The sequence below is a fragment of the Salmo salar genome, chromosome ssa26 (genome assembly GCF_905237065.1).
Source record: "Salmo salar chromosome ssa26, Ssal_v3.1, whole genome shotgun sequence".
Lineage (NCBI taxonomy): Eukaryota > Metazoa > Chordata > Actinopteri > Salmoniformes > Salmonidae > Salmo > Salmo salar.
The window spans coordinates 55,489,199-55,509,224 of NC_059467.1; the positions used below are offsets into that span (position 1 = coordinate 55,489,199).

Below are 20,026 nucleotides of genomic sequence, written 5' to 3' on the forward strand. Positions count from 1 at the left end.
CAGGTATAACTACACTACAGTGTTGAGACAGGGAGGACAGTCTCCAGGTATAACTACACTACAGTGTTGAGACAGGGAGGACAGCCACCAGGTATAACTACAGTGTTGAGACAGGGAGGACAGTCTCCAGGTATAACTACAGTGTTGAGACAGGGAGGACAGTCTCCAGGTATAACTACAGTGTTGAGACAGGGAGGACAGTCACCAGGTATAACTACACTACAGTGTTGAGACAGGGAGGACAGTCTCCAGGTATAACTACAGTGTTGAGACAGGGAGGACAGTCACCAGGTATAACTACAGTGTTGAGACAGGGAGGACAGTCACCAGGTATAACTACAGTGTTGAGACAGGGAGGACAGTCTCCAGGTATAACTACAGTGTTGAGACAGGGAGGACAGTCTCCAGGTATAACTACAGTGTTGAGACAGGGAGGACAGTCTCCAGGTATAACTACAGTGTTGAGACAGGGAGGACAGTCTCCAGGTATAACTACACTACAGTGTTGAGACAGGGAGGACAGTCTCCAGGTATAACTACAGTGTTGAGACAGGGAGGACAGTCTCCAGGTATAACTACAGTGTTGAGACAGGGAGGACAGTCTCCAGGTATAACTACAGTGTTGAGACAGGGAGGACAGTCTCCAGGTATAACTACACTACAGTGTTGAGACAGGGAGGACAGTCTCCAGGTATAACTACAGTGTTGAGACAGGGAGGACAGTCTCCAGGTATAACTACAGTGTTGAGACAGGGAGGACAGTCTCCAGGTATAACTACTGTGTTGAGACAGGGAGGACAGCCACCAGGTATAACTACAGTGTTGAGACAGGGAGGACAGTCTCCAGGTATAACTACACTACGGTGTTGAGACAAGGAGGACAGTCTCCAGGTATAACTACACTACAGTGTTGAGACAGGGAGGACAGTCTCCAGGTATAACTACACTACAGTTTTGAGACAGGGAGGACAGTCTCCAGGTATAACTACACTACAGTGTTGAGACAGGGAGGACAGTCACCAGGTATAACTACAGTGTTGAGACAGGGAGGACAGTCACCAGGTATAACTACAGTGTTGAGACAGGGAGGACAGTCTCCAGGTATAACTACAGTGTTGAGACAGGGAGGACAGTCACCAGGTATAACTACAGTGTTGAGACAGGGAGGACAGTCTCCAGGTGTAACTACACTACAGTGTTGAGACAGGGAGGACAGTCACCAGGTATAACTACAGTGTTGAGACAGGGAGGACAGTCTCCAGGTGTAACTACACTACAGTGTTGAGACAGGGAGGACAGTCACCAGGTATAACTACAGTGTTGAGACAGGGAGGACAGTCTCCAGGCATATCTACACTACAGTGTTGAGACAGGGAAGACAGTCTCCAGGTATATCTACACTACAGTGTTGAGACAGGGAGGACAGTCTCCAGGTATAACTACACTACAGTGTTGAGACAGGGAGGACAGTCTCCAGGTATAACTACACTACAGTGTTGAGACAGGGAGGACAGTCACCAGGTATAACTACAGTGTTGAGACAGGGAGGACAGTCACCAGGTATAACTACCGTGTTGTGACAGGGAGGACAGTCTCCAGGTATAACTACAGTGTTGAGACAGGGAGGACAGTCACCAGGTATAACTACAGTGTTGAGACAGGGAGGACAGTCACCAGGTATAACTACAGTGTTGAGACAGGGAGGACAGTCTCCAGGTATAACTACAGTGTTGAGACAGGGAGGACAGCCACCAGGTATAACTACAGTGTTGAGACAGGGAGGACAGTCTCCAGGTATAACTACAGTGTTGAGACAGGGAGGACAGTCTCCAGGTATAACTACAGTGTTGAGACAGGGAGGACAGTCTCCAGGTATAACTACAGTGTTGAGACAGGGAGGACAGTCACCAGGTATAACTACAGTGTTGAGACAGGGAGGACAGACACCAGGTATAACTACAGTGTTGAGACAGGGAGGACAGTCTCCAGGTATAACTACAGTGTTGAGACAGGGAGGACAGTCTCCAGGTATAACTACAGTGTTGAGTCAGGGAGGACAGTCTCCAGGTATAACTACACTACAGTGTTGAGACAGGGAGGACAGTCTCCAGGTATAACTACACTACAGTGTTGAGACAGGGAGGACAGTCTCCAGGTATAACTACAGTGTTGAGACAGGGAGGACAGTCACCAGGTATAACTACAGTGTTGAGACAGGGAGGACAGCCACCAGGTATAACTACAGTGTTGAGACAGGGAGGACAGTCACCAGGTATAACTACAGTGATGAGACAGGGAGGACAGTCTCCAGGTATAACTACAGTGTTGAGACAGGGAGGACAGTCTCCAGGTATAACTACACTACAGTGTTGAGACAGGGAGGACAGTCTCCAGGTATAACTACAGTGTTGAGACAGGGAGGACAGTCTCCAGGTATAACTACAGTGTTGAGACAGGGAGGACAGTCTCCAGGTATAACTACACTACAGTGTTGAGACAGGGAGGACAGTCACCAGGTATAACTACAGTGTTGAGACAGGGAGGACAGACACCAGGTATAACTACAGTGTTGAGACAGGGAGGACAGCCACCAGGTATAACTACAGTGTTGAGACAGGGAGGACAGTCTCCAGGTATAACTACAGTGTTGAGACAGGGAGGACAGTCTCCAGGTATAACTACAGTGTTGAGACAGGGAGGACAGTCACCAGGTATAACTACAGTGTTGAGACAGGGAGGACAGTCTCCAGGTATAACTACACTACAGTGTTGAGACAGGGAGGACAGTCTCCAGGTATAACTACACTACAGTGTTGAGACAGGGAGGACAGTCTCCAGGTATAACTACAGTGTTGAGACAGGGAGGACAGTCACCAGGTATAACTATAGTGTTGAGACAGGGAGGACAGCCACCAGGTATAACTACAGTGTTGAGACAGGGAGGACAGTCACCAGGTATAACTACAGTGTTGAGACAGGGAGGACAGTCTCCAGGTATAACTACAGTGTTGAGACAGGGAGGACAGTCTCCAGGTATAACTACACTACAGTGTTGAGACAGGGAGGACAGTCTCCAGGTATAACTACAGTGTTGAGACAGGGAGGACAGTCTCCAGGTATAACTACACTACAGTTAAAATGGTGTTGACACCACAATCCAGTCCAGTTGTTGGGTCTGTTGCCTGGGCCACTCTACTACAGTGCCATTTCTTTATGTCCTGGGGATCTGAGGGTTTCCCATATTAATTACACATAAAAAAAACTCTTGTTGTCTTTATTGCGCATGTCTTCACACCGAGAGTTATGACTTGGTGTGATCGCCGTTGGGAACAATTTGAATACGATTCCTCCATCTGTCCGTTACTCTTAGGGAAACATTTATACATCGTTTTTGTCATTATTACTCAAGCTTAGTACATTTATTTGGGAGTCGATTGATGGATAGCAATATTCAGACATTGTCCCTGATTTTCACGCACATTTAAAGCAGGACTGAGTCTGGACCCATCAGGAACACTCAGCAACTCTATCCCAGAGTTAGGTTTCAGAAGACTGCTCCCTTCATATTTTTCTGATCCTGACAAACTCCCTAGTCTTTTCCGATGACAAGCATACCCATAACATTACATTTTACATTTTAGTCATTTTTGCAGACGCTCTTATCCAGAGCGACTTACAGTAGTGAATGCATACATTTCATACAATTTCATTAAAAAAAATTCTGTGCTGGCCCCCCGTGGGAATCAAACCCACAACCCTGGTGTTGCAAACACCATGCTCTACCAACTGAGCTACAGGGAAGGCTACCAACACATGATGCTGCCAACACAATACTTGAAAATATAGTCCAATTTAATCAAATGTTTTAATCAAATTATTATTTATATATTTTTTTGGCGCAGCAAAATGTGAAGACTGTACAAGGGGTGTGTAAACTGTACAAGGGGTGTGTAAACTTTCACTAGGCAGTGTAAATACAACAGTGGATTGATTGGTAGTCTGTTTCTCTGCTTGTCTCCGTAGATACGCAGCACCTAGAGCCTCCTATAGACGGAGAGATCTACTTCTGCTGAGACCCGTCTTCATCTCCTCCGATGTCAATGCAACGTCCCTCTCACCAGCTGAATGTAAGGCCAAAGTTGCCCCATCGTCAAACCCTCTACGTCCTCGCAAACACTCCAAACTGACACGCAATAGGAAGTGGAAGGTCTCTCATCATGGAAGGTCTCACTGCTCGCTACAGATTGGCTCCTGACCTGCTAAAAATATATAACAATAAGGAATCTGTTTCTATGTTAGATACTGTAGGTTAAAGATTGTCTATAACAATAAGGAATCTATTTCTATGTTAGATACTGTAGGTATGTGATGGACTAAATGAAGACCATACCATTATCCTAACCAGTGATGACGGAGAGTGATTTGAGCTACAGAGTAATCGTCTCTGAATGGGTTTTAAATGAGCAGGTGTAAGGAGACTGTCTATCCTCTGTATGGAATGACATAGAATCTGAATGTGTTTTTAAAGTAGCAGGTGTAAGGAGACTGTCTATCCTCTGTACGGAATGACATAGAATCTGAATGGGTTTTAAATGAGCAGGTCTATGGAGTCTGTCTTTCCTCTGTATGGAATGACATAGAATCTGAATGTGTTTTTAAAGGAGCAGGTCTATGGAGTCTGTCTTTCCTCTGTATGGAATGACATAGAATCTGAATGTGTTTTTAAAGGAGCAGGTGTAAGGAGACTGTCTATCCTCTGTACGGAATGACATAGAATTTTACTACTCATGCAGAATATTACACTCTTACTATACTTTTTGTTTTCTAAAGTTGAAAAACTTGTTCGTAAATGCTTTGTGTGTTCTATTACAAACTGTTGAGGATTATAGGAAGATAACCTACATGTAGGGATATAATCTAGGTATACAGAGAAGAAGAACTACATTTAGGGATATAATCTGGGTATACAGAGAAGAAGAACTACATTTAGGGATATAATCTGGGTATACAGAGAAGAAGAACTACATTTAGGGATATAATCTAGGTACACAGAGAAGAAGAACTACATTTAGGGATATAATCTAGGTACACAGAGAAGAAGAACTACATTTAGGGATATAATCTAGGGATACAGAAAAGAACTACATTTAGTGATATAATCTAGGTACACAGAGAAGAAGAACTACATTTAGGGATATAATCTAGGGATACAGAGAAGAAGAGAAACCAGGTTATACTGTGTAGATTGGGGGGAAACACAGCTCCTAATAAAACCAGGTTATACTGTGTAGATTGGGGGGGAAACACAGCCCCTGATGAAACCAGGTTATACTGTGTAGATTGGGGGGGAAACACAGCCCCTGATGAAACCAGGTTATACTGTGTAGATTGGGGGGAAACACAGCCCCTGATGAAACCAGGTTATACTGTGTAGATTGGGGGGAAACACAGCTCTTGATGTGCTTGGCACATTGCAATACTCTCAATACATTCTAGATGTGATGCTATTGATCACATTATTAAACATATTTGCTGGTCCAAGATTGCTATGAATTGATAATCAATAATCAATATGTTGTTTATACTGATCAATCTACACAATATTGTTACTATATAGTCCCAGAAGAACTGGAGACTATTCAGAGACTGATGCCAGTTGATCAGTTGTTGAGGTTAAACGTTTAAAATAGCCACTTGTTACTAATACCTGAAAAACCAGAGAACACTTATGGAACCATGTAGTAACCAAAAATACGTTAAACAAATCAAAAATATATTTTATATTTCAGATTCTTCAAAGTAGCCACCCTTTGCCATGATGACAGCTTTGCACACTCTTGGCATTCTCTCAACCAGCTTCATGAGGTAGTCACCTGGAGAGATAAAAAATATTAATAGGTGTGCCTTGTTTAAAGTACATTTGTGGAATTTCTTTCCTTCTTAGGGATGGTGTACAGAACATAGGCATATTTGGTAAAAGACCAAGTCCATATTATGGCAACAACAGCCCAAATAAGCAAAGAGAAACGACAGTCCATCATGAAGGTCAGTCCGTCCAGAAAATGTCAAGAACTTTGAAAGTGCAGTCGCAAAAACCATCATACACTTAAATGAAACTGGCTCTCATGAGGACCGCCACAAGAAAGGAAGACCCAGAGTTACCTCTGCTGCAGAGGATAAGTTCATTAGAGTTACCAGCCTCAGATTGCAGCTTATTAAATAAATGCTTCACAGAGTTCAAGTAACAGACACATCTCAACATCAACTGTTCAGAGGAGACTGTGTGAATCAGGCCTTCATGGGTGAATTACTGCAAAGAAACCACTACTAAAGGACACCAATAATAAAAATAATAGATTTTCTTGGGCCAAGAAACACAAGCAATGGACATTGGACAGAATTGGACATTAGACCGGTGGAAATCTGTCCTTTTGGTCTGATGAGTCCAAATTTGAAACATTTGGTTCTAACCGCCGTGTCTTTGTGAGACGCAGAGTAGGTGAACGGATGAGTCTGGAGTAAGAAATAATACAAGATAATCTAATCTAATAATGACTTAGTTCCTTATTAAATGAAATAAATCCTTTAATATAAACACAATATGGACCCCTCAATGGGCTCTGGTCTAAAGTAGTGCACTATATAGGGAATAGGGTTCCATAGGGCTCTGGTCTAAAGTAGTGCACTATATAGGGAATAGGGTGCAATAGGGCTCTGGTCTAAAGTAGTGCACTATATAGGGAATATGGTGCCATAGGGCTCTGGTCTAAAGTAGTGCACTATATAGGGAATAGGGTGCCATAGGGCTCTGGTCTAAAGTAGTGCACTATATAGGGAATAGGGTGCCATAGGGCTCTGGTCTAAAGTAGTGCACTATATAGGGAATAGGGTGCCATAGGGCTCTGGTCTAAAGTAGTGCACTATATAGGGAATAGGGTGCAATAGGGCTCTGGTCTAAAGTAGTGCACTATATATAGGGAATAGGGTTCCATAGGGCTCTGGTCTAAAGTAGTGCACTATATAGGGAATAGGGTGCAATAGGGCTCTGGTCTAAAGTAGTGCACTATATAAGGAATAGGGTGCCATAGGGCTCTGGTTAAAAGTAGTGCACTATATAGTGAATAGGGTGCCATTTGGGACCCTTGTTTAGCCTTCAATATAAAGATGGAGTGCACGGAATACAACCCAACGTCTTGCCAGGATGATCACAGATGGTTTCAGACGTCTGTCTTTGGGTTGTCCCTGTAGCTTTAATCAAATGATCCGGTTTTTACAGAAATCCCTGCTGGAATATTCACAGAACATCAGCAATCCTCCCATCATGATTTCTGGAAAATCTGGGAATTTTGGGGGAAAGTTACTGGGATTCTACAACCCAACTTTCTGTCTGTTTGGAAAGGAAACGTGTTTTTATGTAAGGTACAGATATGTTCTCTTTCTGAATAATGTCAAATAATAAAACTATAAAAGAAAAAGCCAGATGTAAAAGTCTGAATAATTTGTTTTCGTTTTAGGATCTGTGATTTATATCAGCTTTACATGATCAGACTTTCTCTTTGATTCCCAGCTGTTTGGTGGAACGTCACGTGAAGTCATATTTCCCTCATAATAAATAACTATTATGGAAGTTAATCTGATTAAAATCTCAACTCAGTTACTGCTTCTACTGTTAGTTACAGGGGCTGGTAATACTACCAATATAGTAGACAATGGCCCCGTTCCAGCCTGTTGTTAGTTAGTGGGGATGGCAACACTACCAATATAGTAGACAATGGCCCCGTTCCAGCCTGTTGTTAGTTAGTGGGGATGGCAACACTACCAATATAGTAGACAATGGCCCCGTTCCAGCCTGTTGTTAGTTAGTGGGGATGGCAACACTACCAATATAGTAGACAATGGCCCCGTTCCAGCCTGTTGTTAGTTAGTGGGGATGGCAACACTACCAATATAGTAGACAATGGCCCCGTTCCAGCCTGTTGTTAGTTAGTGGGGATGGCAACACTACCAATATAGTATATATATATATAGGGACTGGTTGCACCCTACAGGAAGAGAGAGGGGACTGGTTGCACCCTACAGGAAGAGGGAGGGGACTGGTTGCACCCTACAGGAAGAGGGAGGGGACTGGTTGCACCCTACAGGAAGAGAGAGGGGACAGGTTGCACCCTACAGGAAGAGAGAGGGGACTGGTTGCACCCTACAGGAAGAGGGAGGGGCTGGTTGCACCCTACAGGAAGAGAGAGGGGACTGGTTGCACCCTACAGGAAGAGGGAGGGGACTGGTTGCACCCTACAGGAAGAGGGAGGGGACTGGTTGCACCCTACAGGAAGAGAGAGGGGACTGGTTGCACCCTACAGGAAGAGGGAGGGGACTGGTTGCACCCTACAGGAAGAGAGAGGGGACTGGTTGCACCATACAGGAAGAGGGAGGGGACTGGTTGCACCCTACAGGAAGAGAGAGGGGACTGGTTGCACCCTACAGGAAGAGGGAGGGGACTGGTTGCACCCTACAGGAAGAGAGAGGGGACTGGTTGCACCCTACAGGAAGAGGGAGCATTCTGATGGAGGCCAATACACCGCCTGCTACGAGGCATTCTGATGGAGGCCAATACACCGCCTGCTATGAGGCATTCTGACAGAGGCCAACACACCGCCTGCTACGAGGCATTCTGATGGAGGCCAATACACCGCCTGCTACGAGGCATTCTGATGGAGGCCAATACACCGCCTGCTATGAGGCATTCTGACCGAGGCCAATACACCGCCTGCTACGAGGCATTCTGACCGAGGCCAATACACCGCCTGCTACGAGGCATTCTGACAGAGGCCAACACATCGCCTGCTACGAGGCATTCTGACGGAGGCCAATACATCGCCTGCTACGAGGCATTCTGACCGAAGCGAAATCACCGCCTGCTATGTGGCATTCTGACAGAGACCAATACATCGCCTGCCAATGCCAGTTTTGGCCAATGCCAGTTTTGATGACTTACTACTGTACAACAATGTCCGGTGGCTCAGCAAAAGCAGGGTTCTGGAACGCTTTTGGGTCATTCAGGAGGAAGTTAAAGCTTTGCGAGTTTTTGGAAGATGAGGAGAAGATGGAAACAGTTGTATTTTTGACAGACATTGCATCACACCTTAATCAACTGAACGTTAAGCTGCAGGGACGGGACAACACCGTGTGACAAGACACTACATGACACCTTTCTTCGGGATCGGTGTTCCTTCCACGGGACGGTTGAGCTAACGTAGGCTAATGTGATTAGCATGAGGTTGTAAGTAACAAGAACATTTCCCAGGACATAGACATATCTGATATTGGCAGAAAGCTTAAATTCTTGTTAATCTAACTGCACTGTCCAATTTACAGTAGCTATTACAGTGAAAGAATACCATGCTATTGTTTGAGGAGAGTGCACAAATTTGAACATGAAAAGTTATTCATTAACAAATTAGGCACATTTGGGAGGTCTTGATACAACGTTTTTAACAGAAAAGCAATGGTTCATTGCATCAGTCTAAAACTTTGCACATACACTGCTGCCACCTAGTGGCCAACATCTAAATTGCACCTGGGCTGGAATAATACATGTCCTTTGGTCTGGAGTACAAACTTGAGCATTTTGGTCCAACTGCTGTGTCTTTGTGAAACACAGAGTAGGTGAACGGATGATCTCACCGTGTGTGCTTCCCACCGTGAAGCATGGAGGAGGAGGTGTGATGCTGTAGAGGTACTTCGCTGGTGACACTGTCTGTGATTTATTTAGAATTCAAGGTACACTTAACCAGCAGGTACACAATAGTAAATTCTGGTAGATAGAAGGTGATCTTTGGTAAAAGGGGTAAATTGGTCATCAAAAAGAAAGGAAAAAGACAGCAGAGAAAATATTGTTAATTAAATCAACAACACCGTTCTCTCATATTCAAAGTTAGGTCATCCATGTAAATTATCAGAGAAAAAAAAACAACTTCGGAAAACGGTATTCCCCTGAAATGATCCCAGGACCCTGCTGATGTTGACCGTGTTCATCGCAATGTCGTACCATTTATCTGCTTCACACACAGCGGAGGGGTTATATTATAATCCTCTGTTCATACAGCGGAGGGGTTATATTATAATCCTCTGTTCATACAGCGGAGGGGTAGATTATAATCCTCTGTTCATACAGCGGAGGGGGTAGATTATAATCCTCTGTTCAAACAGCGGAGGGGGTATATTATAATCCTCTGTTCATACAGCGGAGGGGTATATTATAATCCCCTGTTCATACAGCGGAGGGGTAGATTATAATCCTCTGTTCATACAGCGGAGGGGGTATATTATAATCCTCTGTTCATACAGCGGAGGGGTAGATTATAATCCTCTGTTCATACAGCGGAGGGGGTATATTATAATCCTCTGTTCATACAGCGGAGGGGTATATTATAATCCTCTGTTCATACAGCGGAGGGGGTATATTATAATCCTCTGTTCATACAGCGGAGGGGGTATATTATAATCCTCTGTTCATACAGAGGAGGGGGTATATTATAATCCTCTGTTCATACAGCGGAGGGGGTATATTATAATCCTCTGTTCATACAGCGGAGGGGGTATATTATAATCCTCTGTTCATACAGCGGAGGGGGTATATTATAATCCTCTGTTCATACAGCGGAGGGGGTATATTATAATCCTCTGTTCATACAGCGGAGGGGGTATATTATAATCCCCTGTTCATACAGCAGAGGGGGTATATTATAATCCTCTGTTCATACAGCGGAGGGGTAGATTATAATCCTCTGTTCATACAGCGGACGGGTATTTTATAATCCTCTGTTCATACAGCGGACGGGTATTTTATAATCCTCCGTTCATACAGCGGAGGGGTATATTATAATCCTCTGTTCATACAGCGGAGGGGTATATTATAATCCTCTGTTCATACAGCGGAGGGGTAGATTATAATCCTCTGTTCATACAGCGGAAGGGGGTATATTATAATCCTCTGTTCATACAGCGGAGGGGGTATATTATAATCCCCTGTTCATACAGCGGAGGGGTAGATTATAATCCTCTGTTCATACAGCGGAGGGGGTATATTATAATCCTCTGTTCATACAGCGGAGGGGGTAGATTATAATCCTCTGTTCATACAGCGGAGGGGGTATATTATAATCCTCTGTTCATACAGCAGAGGGGTATATTATAATCCTCTGTTCATTCAGCGGAGGAGGTATATTATAATCCTCTGTTCATACAGCGGAGGGGTATATTATAATCCTCTGTTCATTCAGTGGAGGGGGTAGATTATAATCCTGTGTTCATACAGCGGAGGGGGTATATTATAATCCTCTGTTCATACAGCGGAGGGGTAGATTATAATCCTGTGTTCAAACAGCGGAGGGGGTATATTATAATCCTGTGTTCATACAGCGGAGGGGTAGATTATAATCCTCTGTTCATAAAGCGGAGGGGTATTTTATAATCCTCCGTTCATACAGCGGAGGGGTATATTATAATCCTCTGTTCATACAGCGGAGGGGTATATTATAATCCTCTGTTCATACAGCGGAGGGGTAGATTATAATCCTCTGTTCATACAGCGGAGGGGGTATATTATAATCCTCTGTTCATACAGCGGAGGGGGTATATTATAATCCCCTGTTCATACAGCGGAGGGGTAGATTATAATCCTCTGTTCATACAGCGGAGGGGGTATATTATAATCCTCTGTTCATACAGCGGAGGGGGTAGATTATAATCCTCTGTTCATACAGCGGAGGGGGTATATTATAATCCTCTGTTCATACAGCGGAGGGGTATATTATAATCCTCTGTTCATACAGCGGAGGGGGTATATTATAATCCTCTGTTCATACAGCGGAGGGGGTATATTATAATCCTCTGTTCATACAGAGGAGGGGGTATATTATAATCCTCTGTTCATACAGCGGAGGGGGTATATTATAATCCTCTGTTCATACAGCGGAGGGGGTATATTATAATCCACTGTTCATACAGCGGAGGGGGTATATTATAATCCTCTGTTCATACAGCGGAGGGGGTATATTATAATCCTCTGTTCATACAGCGGAGGGGGTATATTATAATCCCCTGTTCATACAGCGGAGGGGGTATATTATAATCCTCTGTTCATACAGCGGAGGGGTAGATTATAATCCTCTGTTCATACAGCGGACGGGTATTTTATAATCCTCTGTTCATTCAGCGGAGGAGGTATATTATAATCCTCTGTTCATACAGCGGAGGGGTATATTATAATCCTCTGTTCATTCAGTGGAGGGGGTAGATTATAATCCTGTGTTCATACAGCGGAGGGGGTATATTATAATCCTCTGTTCATACAGCGGAGGGGTAGATTATAATCCTGTGTTCAAACAGCGGAGGGGGTATATTATAATCCTGTGTTCATACAGCGGAGGGGTAGATTATAATCCTCTGTTCATAAAGCGGAGGGGTATTTTATAATCCTCCGTTCATACAGCGGAGGGGTATATTATAATCCTCTGTTCATACATCGGAGGGGTATATTATAATCCTCTGTTCATACAGCGGAGGGGTAGATTATAATCCTCTGTTCATACAGCGGAGGGGGTATATTATAATCCTCTGTTCATACAGCGGAGGGGGTATATTATAATCCCCTGTTCATACAGCGGAGGGGTAGATTATAATCCTCTGTTCATACAGCGGAGGGGGTATATTATAATCCTCTGTTCATACAGCGGAGGGGGTAGATTATAATCCTCTGTTCATACAGCGGAGGGGGTATATTATAATCCTCTGTTCATACAGCGGAGGGGTATATTATAATCCTCTGTTCATACAGCGGAGGGGGTATATTATAATCCTCTGTTCATACAGCGGAGGGGGTATATTATAATCCTCTGTTCATACAGAGGAGGGGGTATATTATAATCCTCTGTTCATACAGCGGAGGGGGTATATTATAATCCTCTGTTCATACAGCGGAGGGGGTATATTATAATCCACTGTTCATACAGCGGAGGGGGTATATTATAATCCTCTGTTCATACAGCGGAGGGGGTATATTATAATCCTCTGTTCATACAGCGGAGGGGGTATATTATAATCCCCTGTTCATACAGCGGAGGGGGTATATTATAATCCTCTGTTCATACAGCGGAGGGGTAGATTATAATCCTCTGTTCATACAGTGGACGGGTATTTTATAATCCTCTGTTCATACAGCGGACGGGTATTTTATAATCCTCCGTTCATACAGCGGAGGGGTATATTATAATCCTCTGTTCTTACAGCGGAGGGGTATATTATAATCCTCTGTTCATACAGTGGAGGGGTAGATTATAATCCTCTGTTCATACAGCGGAAGGGGGTATATTATAATCCTCTGTTCATACAGCGGAGGGGGTATATTATAATCCCCTGTTCATACAGCGGAGGGGTAGATTATAATCCTCTGTTCATACAGCGGAGGGGGTATATTATAATCCTCTGTTCATACAGCGGAGGGGGTAGATTATAATCCTCTGTTCATACAGCGGAGGGGGTATATTATAATCCTCTGTTCATACAGCAGAGGGGTATATTATAATCCTCTGTTCATTCAGCGGAGGAGGTATATTATAATCCTCTGTTCATACAGCGGAGGGGTATATTATAATCCTCTGTTCATTCAGTGGAGGGGGTAGATTATAATCCTGTGTTCATACAGCGGAGGGGGTATATTATAGTCCTCTGTTCATACAGCGGAGGGGTAGATTATAATCCTGTGTTCATACAGCGGAGGTGGTATATTATAATCCTGTGTTCATACAGCGGAGGGGGTATATTATAATCCTCTGTTCATACAGCGGAGAGGTATATTATAATCCTCTGTTCATACAGCGGAGGGGTATATTATAATCCTCTGTTCATACAGCGGAGGGGTAGATTGTAATCCTCTGTTCATTCAGCGGAGGGGGTATATTATAATCCTCTGTTCATACAGCGGAGGGGGTATATTATAATCCTCTGTTCATACAGCGGAGAGGTATATTATAATCCTCTGTTCATACAGCGGAGGGGTATATTATAATCCTCTGTTCATACAGCGGAGGGGTAGATTGTAATCCTCTGTTCATTCAGCGGAGGGGTATATTATAATCCTCTGTTCATACAGCGGAGGGGGTATATTATAATCCTCTGTTCATACAGCGGAGGGGGTATATTATAATCCCCTGTTCATACAGCGGAGGGGTAGATTATAATCCTCTGTTCATACAGCGGAGGGGGTATATTATAATCCTCTGTTCATACAGCGGAGGGGGTAGATTATAATCCTCTGTTCATACAGAGGAGGGGGTATATTATAATCCTCTGTTCATACAGCGGAGGGGTATATTATAATCCTCTGTTCATACAACGGAGGGGGTATATTATAATCCTCTGTTCATACAGCGGAGGGGGTATATTATAATCCTCTGTTCATTCAGCGGAGGGGTATATTATAATCCTCTGTTCATACAGCGGAGGGGGTATATTATAATCCTCTGTTCATACAGCGGAGGGGGTATATTATAATCCTCTGTTCATACAGCGGAGGGGGTATATTATAATCCTCTGTTCATTCAGCGGAGGGGTAGATTATAATCCTCTGTTCATACAGCGGAGGGGGTATATTATAATCCTCTGTTCATACAGCGGAGGGGATATATTATAATCCTCTGTTCATACAGCGGAGGGGGTATATTATAATCCTGTGTTCATACAGCGGAGGGGGTATATTATAATCCTCTGTTCATACAGTGGAGGGGTATATTATAATCCTCTATTCATACAGCGGAGGGGGTATATTATAATCCTGTGTTCATACAGCGGAGGGGGTATATTATAATCCTCTGTTCATACAGCGGAGGGGGTATATTATAATCCTCTGTTCATACAGCGGAGGGGGTATATTATAATCCTCTGTTCATACAGCGGAGGGGGTATATTATAATCCTCTGTTCATACAGCGGAGGGGGTATATTATAATCCTCTGTTCATACAGTGGAGGGGTATATTATAATCCTCTGTTCATACAGCGGAGGGGGTATATTATAATCCTGTGTTCATACAGCGGAGGGGTAGATTATAATCCTCTGTTCATTCAGCGGAGGGGGTATATTATAATCCTCTGTTCATTCAGCGGAGGGGTATATTATAATCCTCTGTTCATACAGCGGAGGGGGTATATTATAATCCTCTGTTCATACAGCGGAGGGGGTATATTATAATCCTCTGTTCATACAGCGGAGGGGGTATATTATAATCCTGTGTTCATACAGCGGAGGGGGTATATTATAATCCTCTGTTCATTCAGCGGAGGGGGTATATTATAATCCTCTGTTCATACAGCGGAGGGGGTATATTATAATCCTCTGTTCATACAGCGGAGGGGGTATATTATAATCCTCTGTTCATACAGCGGAGGGGTATATTATAATCCTCTGTTCATACAGTGGAGGGGTATATTATAATCCTCTATTCATACAGCGGAGGGGGTATATTATAATCCTCTGTTCATACAGCGGAGGGGGTATATTATAATCCTCTGTTCATACAGCGGAGGGGGTATATTATAATCCTCTGTTCATACAGCGGAGGGGTATATTATAATCCTCTGTTCATACAGCGGAGGGGGTATATTATAATCCTCTGTTCATACAGCGGAGGGGGTATATTATAATCCTCTGTTCATACAGCGGAGGGGTATATTATAATCCTCTGTTCATACAGCGGAGGGGGTATATTATAATCCTCTGTTCATACAGCGGAGGGGGTATATTATAATCCTCTGTTCATACAGCGGAGGGGTATATTATAATCCTCTGTTCATACAGCGGAGGGGGTATATTATAATCCTCTGTTCATACAGCGGAGGGGGTATATTATAATCCTCTGTTCATACAGCGGAGGGGGTATATTATAATCCTCTGTTCATACAGCGGAGGGGGTATATTATAATCCTCTGTTCATACAGCGGAGGGGGTATATTATAATCCTCTGTTCATACAGCGGAGGGGGTATATTATAATCCTCTGTTCATACAGCGGAGGGGGTATATTATAATCCTCTGTTCATTCAGCGGAGGGGGTATATTATAATCCTCTGTTCATACAGCGGAGGGGGTATATTATAATCCTCTGTTCATACAGCGGAGGGGGTATATTATAATCCTCTGTTCATTCAGCGGAGGGGGTATATTATAATCCTCTGTTCATTCAGCGGAGGGGGTATATTATAATCCTCTGTTCATACAGCGGAGGGGGTATATTATAATCCTCTGTTCATACAGCGGAGGGGGTATATTATAATCCTCTGTTCATACAGCGGAGGGTGAACAGTGTCTTCGGTCAGAAAGTATTTACACCCCTTTGATTTGTCCCACATTATTTTTATTTAACATTATTTAACTCGGCAAGTCAGTTTAAGAACAAATTATTATTTACGATGACGGTCTATATCGGCCAAACCCGGGTGACGCTGGGACAATTGTGCTCCGACTCCCAATCATGGCTGGTTGTGATGCATCCAGGATTTTATTGTGTTACAGCCTGAAATTGATTTAAATTTAGATTTTGAGTGGAATTTTCTTAGTTGTTGACATTTTTACAAAAATGTTTATTAATAATCATAAACTGAAATGTGTTGAGTCAATAAGTGTTCCACCCCTTTGCTGTGGTCAATTAAATATGTTCAGTTAGTAAAAATGTGCTTAACAAGTCACATTATAATTTGAATGATCTCACTCTGTGTACAAGAATAGTATTTAACATGATTTTTGAATGACTACCTCATCTCTATACCAAACACATACAATTATCTGGGGCGGCAGGTAGTCTAGTGGTTAGAGTGTTGGGCCCAGTAACAGAAAGGTTGCTGGATGAATCACCGAACGGACAAGGTAAAAAAATATGTCGTTATGCCCCTGAACAAGGCAGTTGCACAGTGTTGCACTGTTCCCCGCTAGGCCATCATTGTAAACAATGTTCTTGATTAAATTAAAACATTTTTTAAAAGTCTGTAAGGTCTCTCAGTTGAGCAGTGAATTTCAACTACAAAGACCAGGGAGGTTTTCCAAGCCCTCGCAAAGAACGGCACCTATTGGTAGATGGGTAAAAATAAAATAAAAGCAGACATTGAATATCCCTTTGGTGAAGTTATGGTGCATCAATACGGCCAGTCACTACGAAGATACAGGTGTCCTTCTGTCACGTCCTGACCCTAGTAAGATGTCATTTTCTATAGTAGAGTAGGTCAGGGCGTGACAGGGGGTGTTTTGGGTGGTTTTTTCTATGTTTAAGTTCTAGTTTTTCTATTTCTATGTTGTTTTTTTGGTTGATCTCCAATTGGAGGCAGCTTGCTCCTCGTTGTCTCTAATTGGAGATCATATTTAAGTAGGGGTTTTTCTTCCTGGGTTTTGTGGGTGATTATATTTTGAGTAGTGTTCGTTTCTCTCTGCGTCACGGTTTGTTGTTTTGTATATTCAGTTATTTATGTTTTTGCAAAGTTTCACGGATTTAATAAAATGTGGAACTACAACCACGCTGCACTTTGGTCTGCTCCTTTCGACAGCCGTGACACCTTCCTAACTCAGTTGCCAGAGAGGAAGGAAACCGCTCAGGGATTTCACCATGACGCCAAAGGTGACTTTAACACAGTTACAGTGATGAATGGCTGTGATAGGAGAAAACTGAGAATGGATAAACAACATTGTAGTGACTCTACAATACTAACCTAATTGTACAGAATAAAACTATTCCATAACATGCATCCTGTTTGTAACAAGGCGCTAAAGTAATACTGTAAAGAAAAATGTGGCAAAGCAATTCACATTTCTGTCCTGAATACAAAGTGTTATGTTTCGAGGCAAATCAAATACAACACATTACTGAGTACCAGTCTTCATATTTTAAAACATAGTGGTGGCTTCATCATGTTATGGGTATGCAAAAAAATTAATAAAAATAGACAATTAAATCCATTTTCATCTCACATTGTAACACAAAAGGTGTGAATAATTTCTGAAGTCACTGTATCTCCTTTGGGGCAGTGTGTGGTTATGATCGGTATAGCTTCTGCATTACAGTATAAATGATTAGAAACCACATGAAAGCATGGCTGTCCATGTTCATTTGGTATGTACGGTGCTTAGCGTTACCGAATACAACATGCGTTTCTGTCATGTAATATTTAATTATATGTGACAATGATAAGATGATGTGTCTCAAATCTGCCGTGTGTCTGGAAATGTCAGCTCAGTTTAAGTGCGTTCGGTAACTCCAACCTGCAGTGAATTCAGCAGGAAACAACACGCTCCCAGATAGCATCTTTAACCTAGCGTAGCTGAGTTACCCTTAACCCAGATAGCATCTTTAACCTAGCGTAGCTGAGTTACCCTTAACCCAGATAGCATCTTTAACCTAGCGTAGCTGAGTTACCCTTAACCAAGATAGCATCTTTAACCTAGCGTAGCTGAGTTACCCTTAACCCAGATAGCATCTTTAACCTAGCGTAGCTGAGTTACCCTTAACCCAGATAGCATCTTTAACCTAGCGTAGCTGAGTTAGCCTTACACCCGATACTGTGTGTGGTACACACATGTACCTAGCTAAAATAGTCTAGGAATACTTTCGGTTACATAAATGTTTTCTTGACAGTGAAACGGCACAGTTTCCCACCATAAAGCATGAAAATGACAACACATTATTCAGCGTGGCAGGCAGAGGGGGATTGTGGGACATCAACACATTATTCAGCGTGGCAGGCAGAGGGGATTGTGGGACATCATAACACATTATTCAGCGTGGCAGGCAGAGGGGGATTGTGGGACATCAACACATTATTCAGCGTGGCAGGCAGAGGGGATTGTGGGACATAACACATTATTCAGTGTGGCAGGCAGAGGGGGATTGTGGGACATCAACACATTATTCAGTGTGGCAGGCAGAGGGGGATTGTGGGACATAACACATTATTCAGTGTGGCAGGCAGAGGGGGATTGTGGGACATCTTAACACATTATTCTGTCCGTAAAAAAAACAAATGAACTGGAAAGTTCTATGATTTTTTTTTTCACCTCCTGAAGAAATATAATTTGGAGCACAGGAGGTTGGTGGCACCTTAATTGGGGAGGACGGGCTCGTGGTAATGACTGGAGCGGAATCAGTGGAATGGTATCTGTCACGTCCTGACCAGTTAAGGGGTTATTTGTTCTTATAGTTTGGTCAGGACGTGGCAGGGGGGTGTTTGTTTTATGTGGTTCGGGGTTTAATGGGATATGTGTTTATGTAGAGGGGTGTTTGTTTTATGTGGTTCGGGGTTTAATGGGATATGTGTTTATGTAGAGGGGTGTTTGTTTTATGTGGTTCGGGGTTTAATGGGATATGTGTTTATGTAGAGGGGTGTTTGTTTTATGTGGTTCGGGGTTTAATGGGATATGTGTTTATGTAGAGGGGTGTTTGTTTTATGTGGTTCGGGGTTTAATGGGATATGTGTTTATGTAGAGGGGTGTTTGTTTTATGTGGTTCGGGGTTTAATGGGATAGGTGTTTATGTAGAGGGTTGTGTTTGTTTTATGTGGTTCGGGGTTTAATGGGATATGTGTTTATGTAGAGGGGTGTTTGTTTTATGTGGTTCGGAGTTTAATGGGATATGTGTTTATGTAGAGGGGTGTTTGTTTTATGTGGTTCGGGGTTTAATAGGATATGTGTTTATGTAGAGGGGTGTTTGTTTTATGTGGTTCGGGGTTTAATGGGATATGTGTTTATGTAGAGACTGTTTGGTTAGAGTATTCCCAGGTTTTTGGATATGTTCTAGTTTTTATTTTATTTCTATGTCCTATCTATGTTGTGTATTTCTATGTGTTGGTCTGGTATGGCTCTCAATCAGGAACAGCTGTACATCGTTGTTGCTGATTGGGAGTCATACTTAGGTAGCCCTGTTTTACACCTGTCCCTTTGTGGGAAGTTGTTTTTGCACTGCTAGGGTTAGCCTGCGTTACTGTTCGCTCGATC

At 43.1% G+C, this 20,026-nt stretch overlaps 1 protein-coding gene across 2 annotated transcripts in view; it reads left to right on the top strand.

Moving 5' to 3' along the window:
• Window positions 1–4,850, top strand: part of LOC106588062 (A-kinase anchor protein 13) — a 154,070-nt gene extending 149,220 nt beyond the window's left edge. For both annotated transcript variants that reach the window (XM_045708528.1, XM_045708529.1), the window contains exon 23: window positions 4,024–4,850. In XM_045708528.1, the coding sequence (XP_045564484.1) occupies window positions 4,024–4,073 (50 nt within the window). In that variant the 3' untranslated portion in view covers window positions 4,074–4,850. The remainder of the gene's footprint in view (window positions 1–4,023) is intronic.
• Window positions 4,851–20,026: the final 15,176 nt, after the last annotated feature.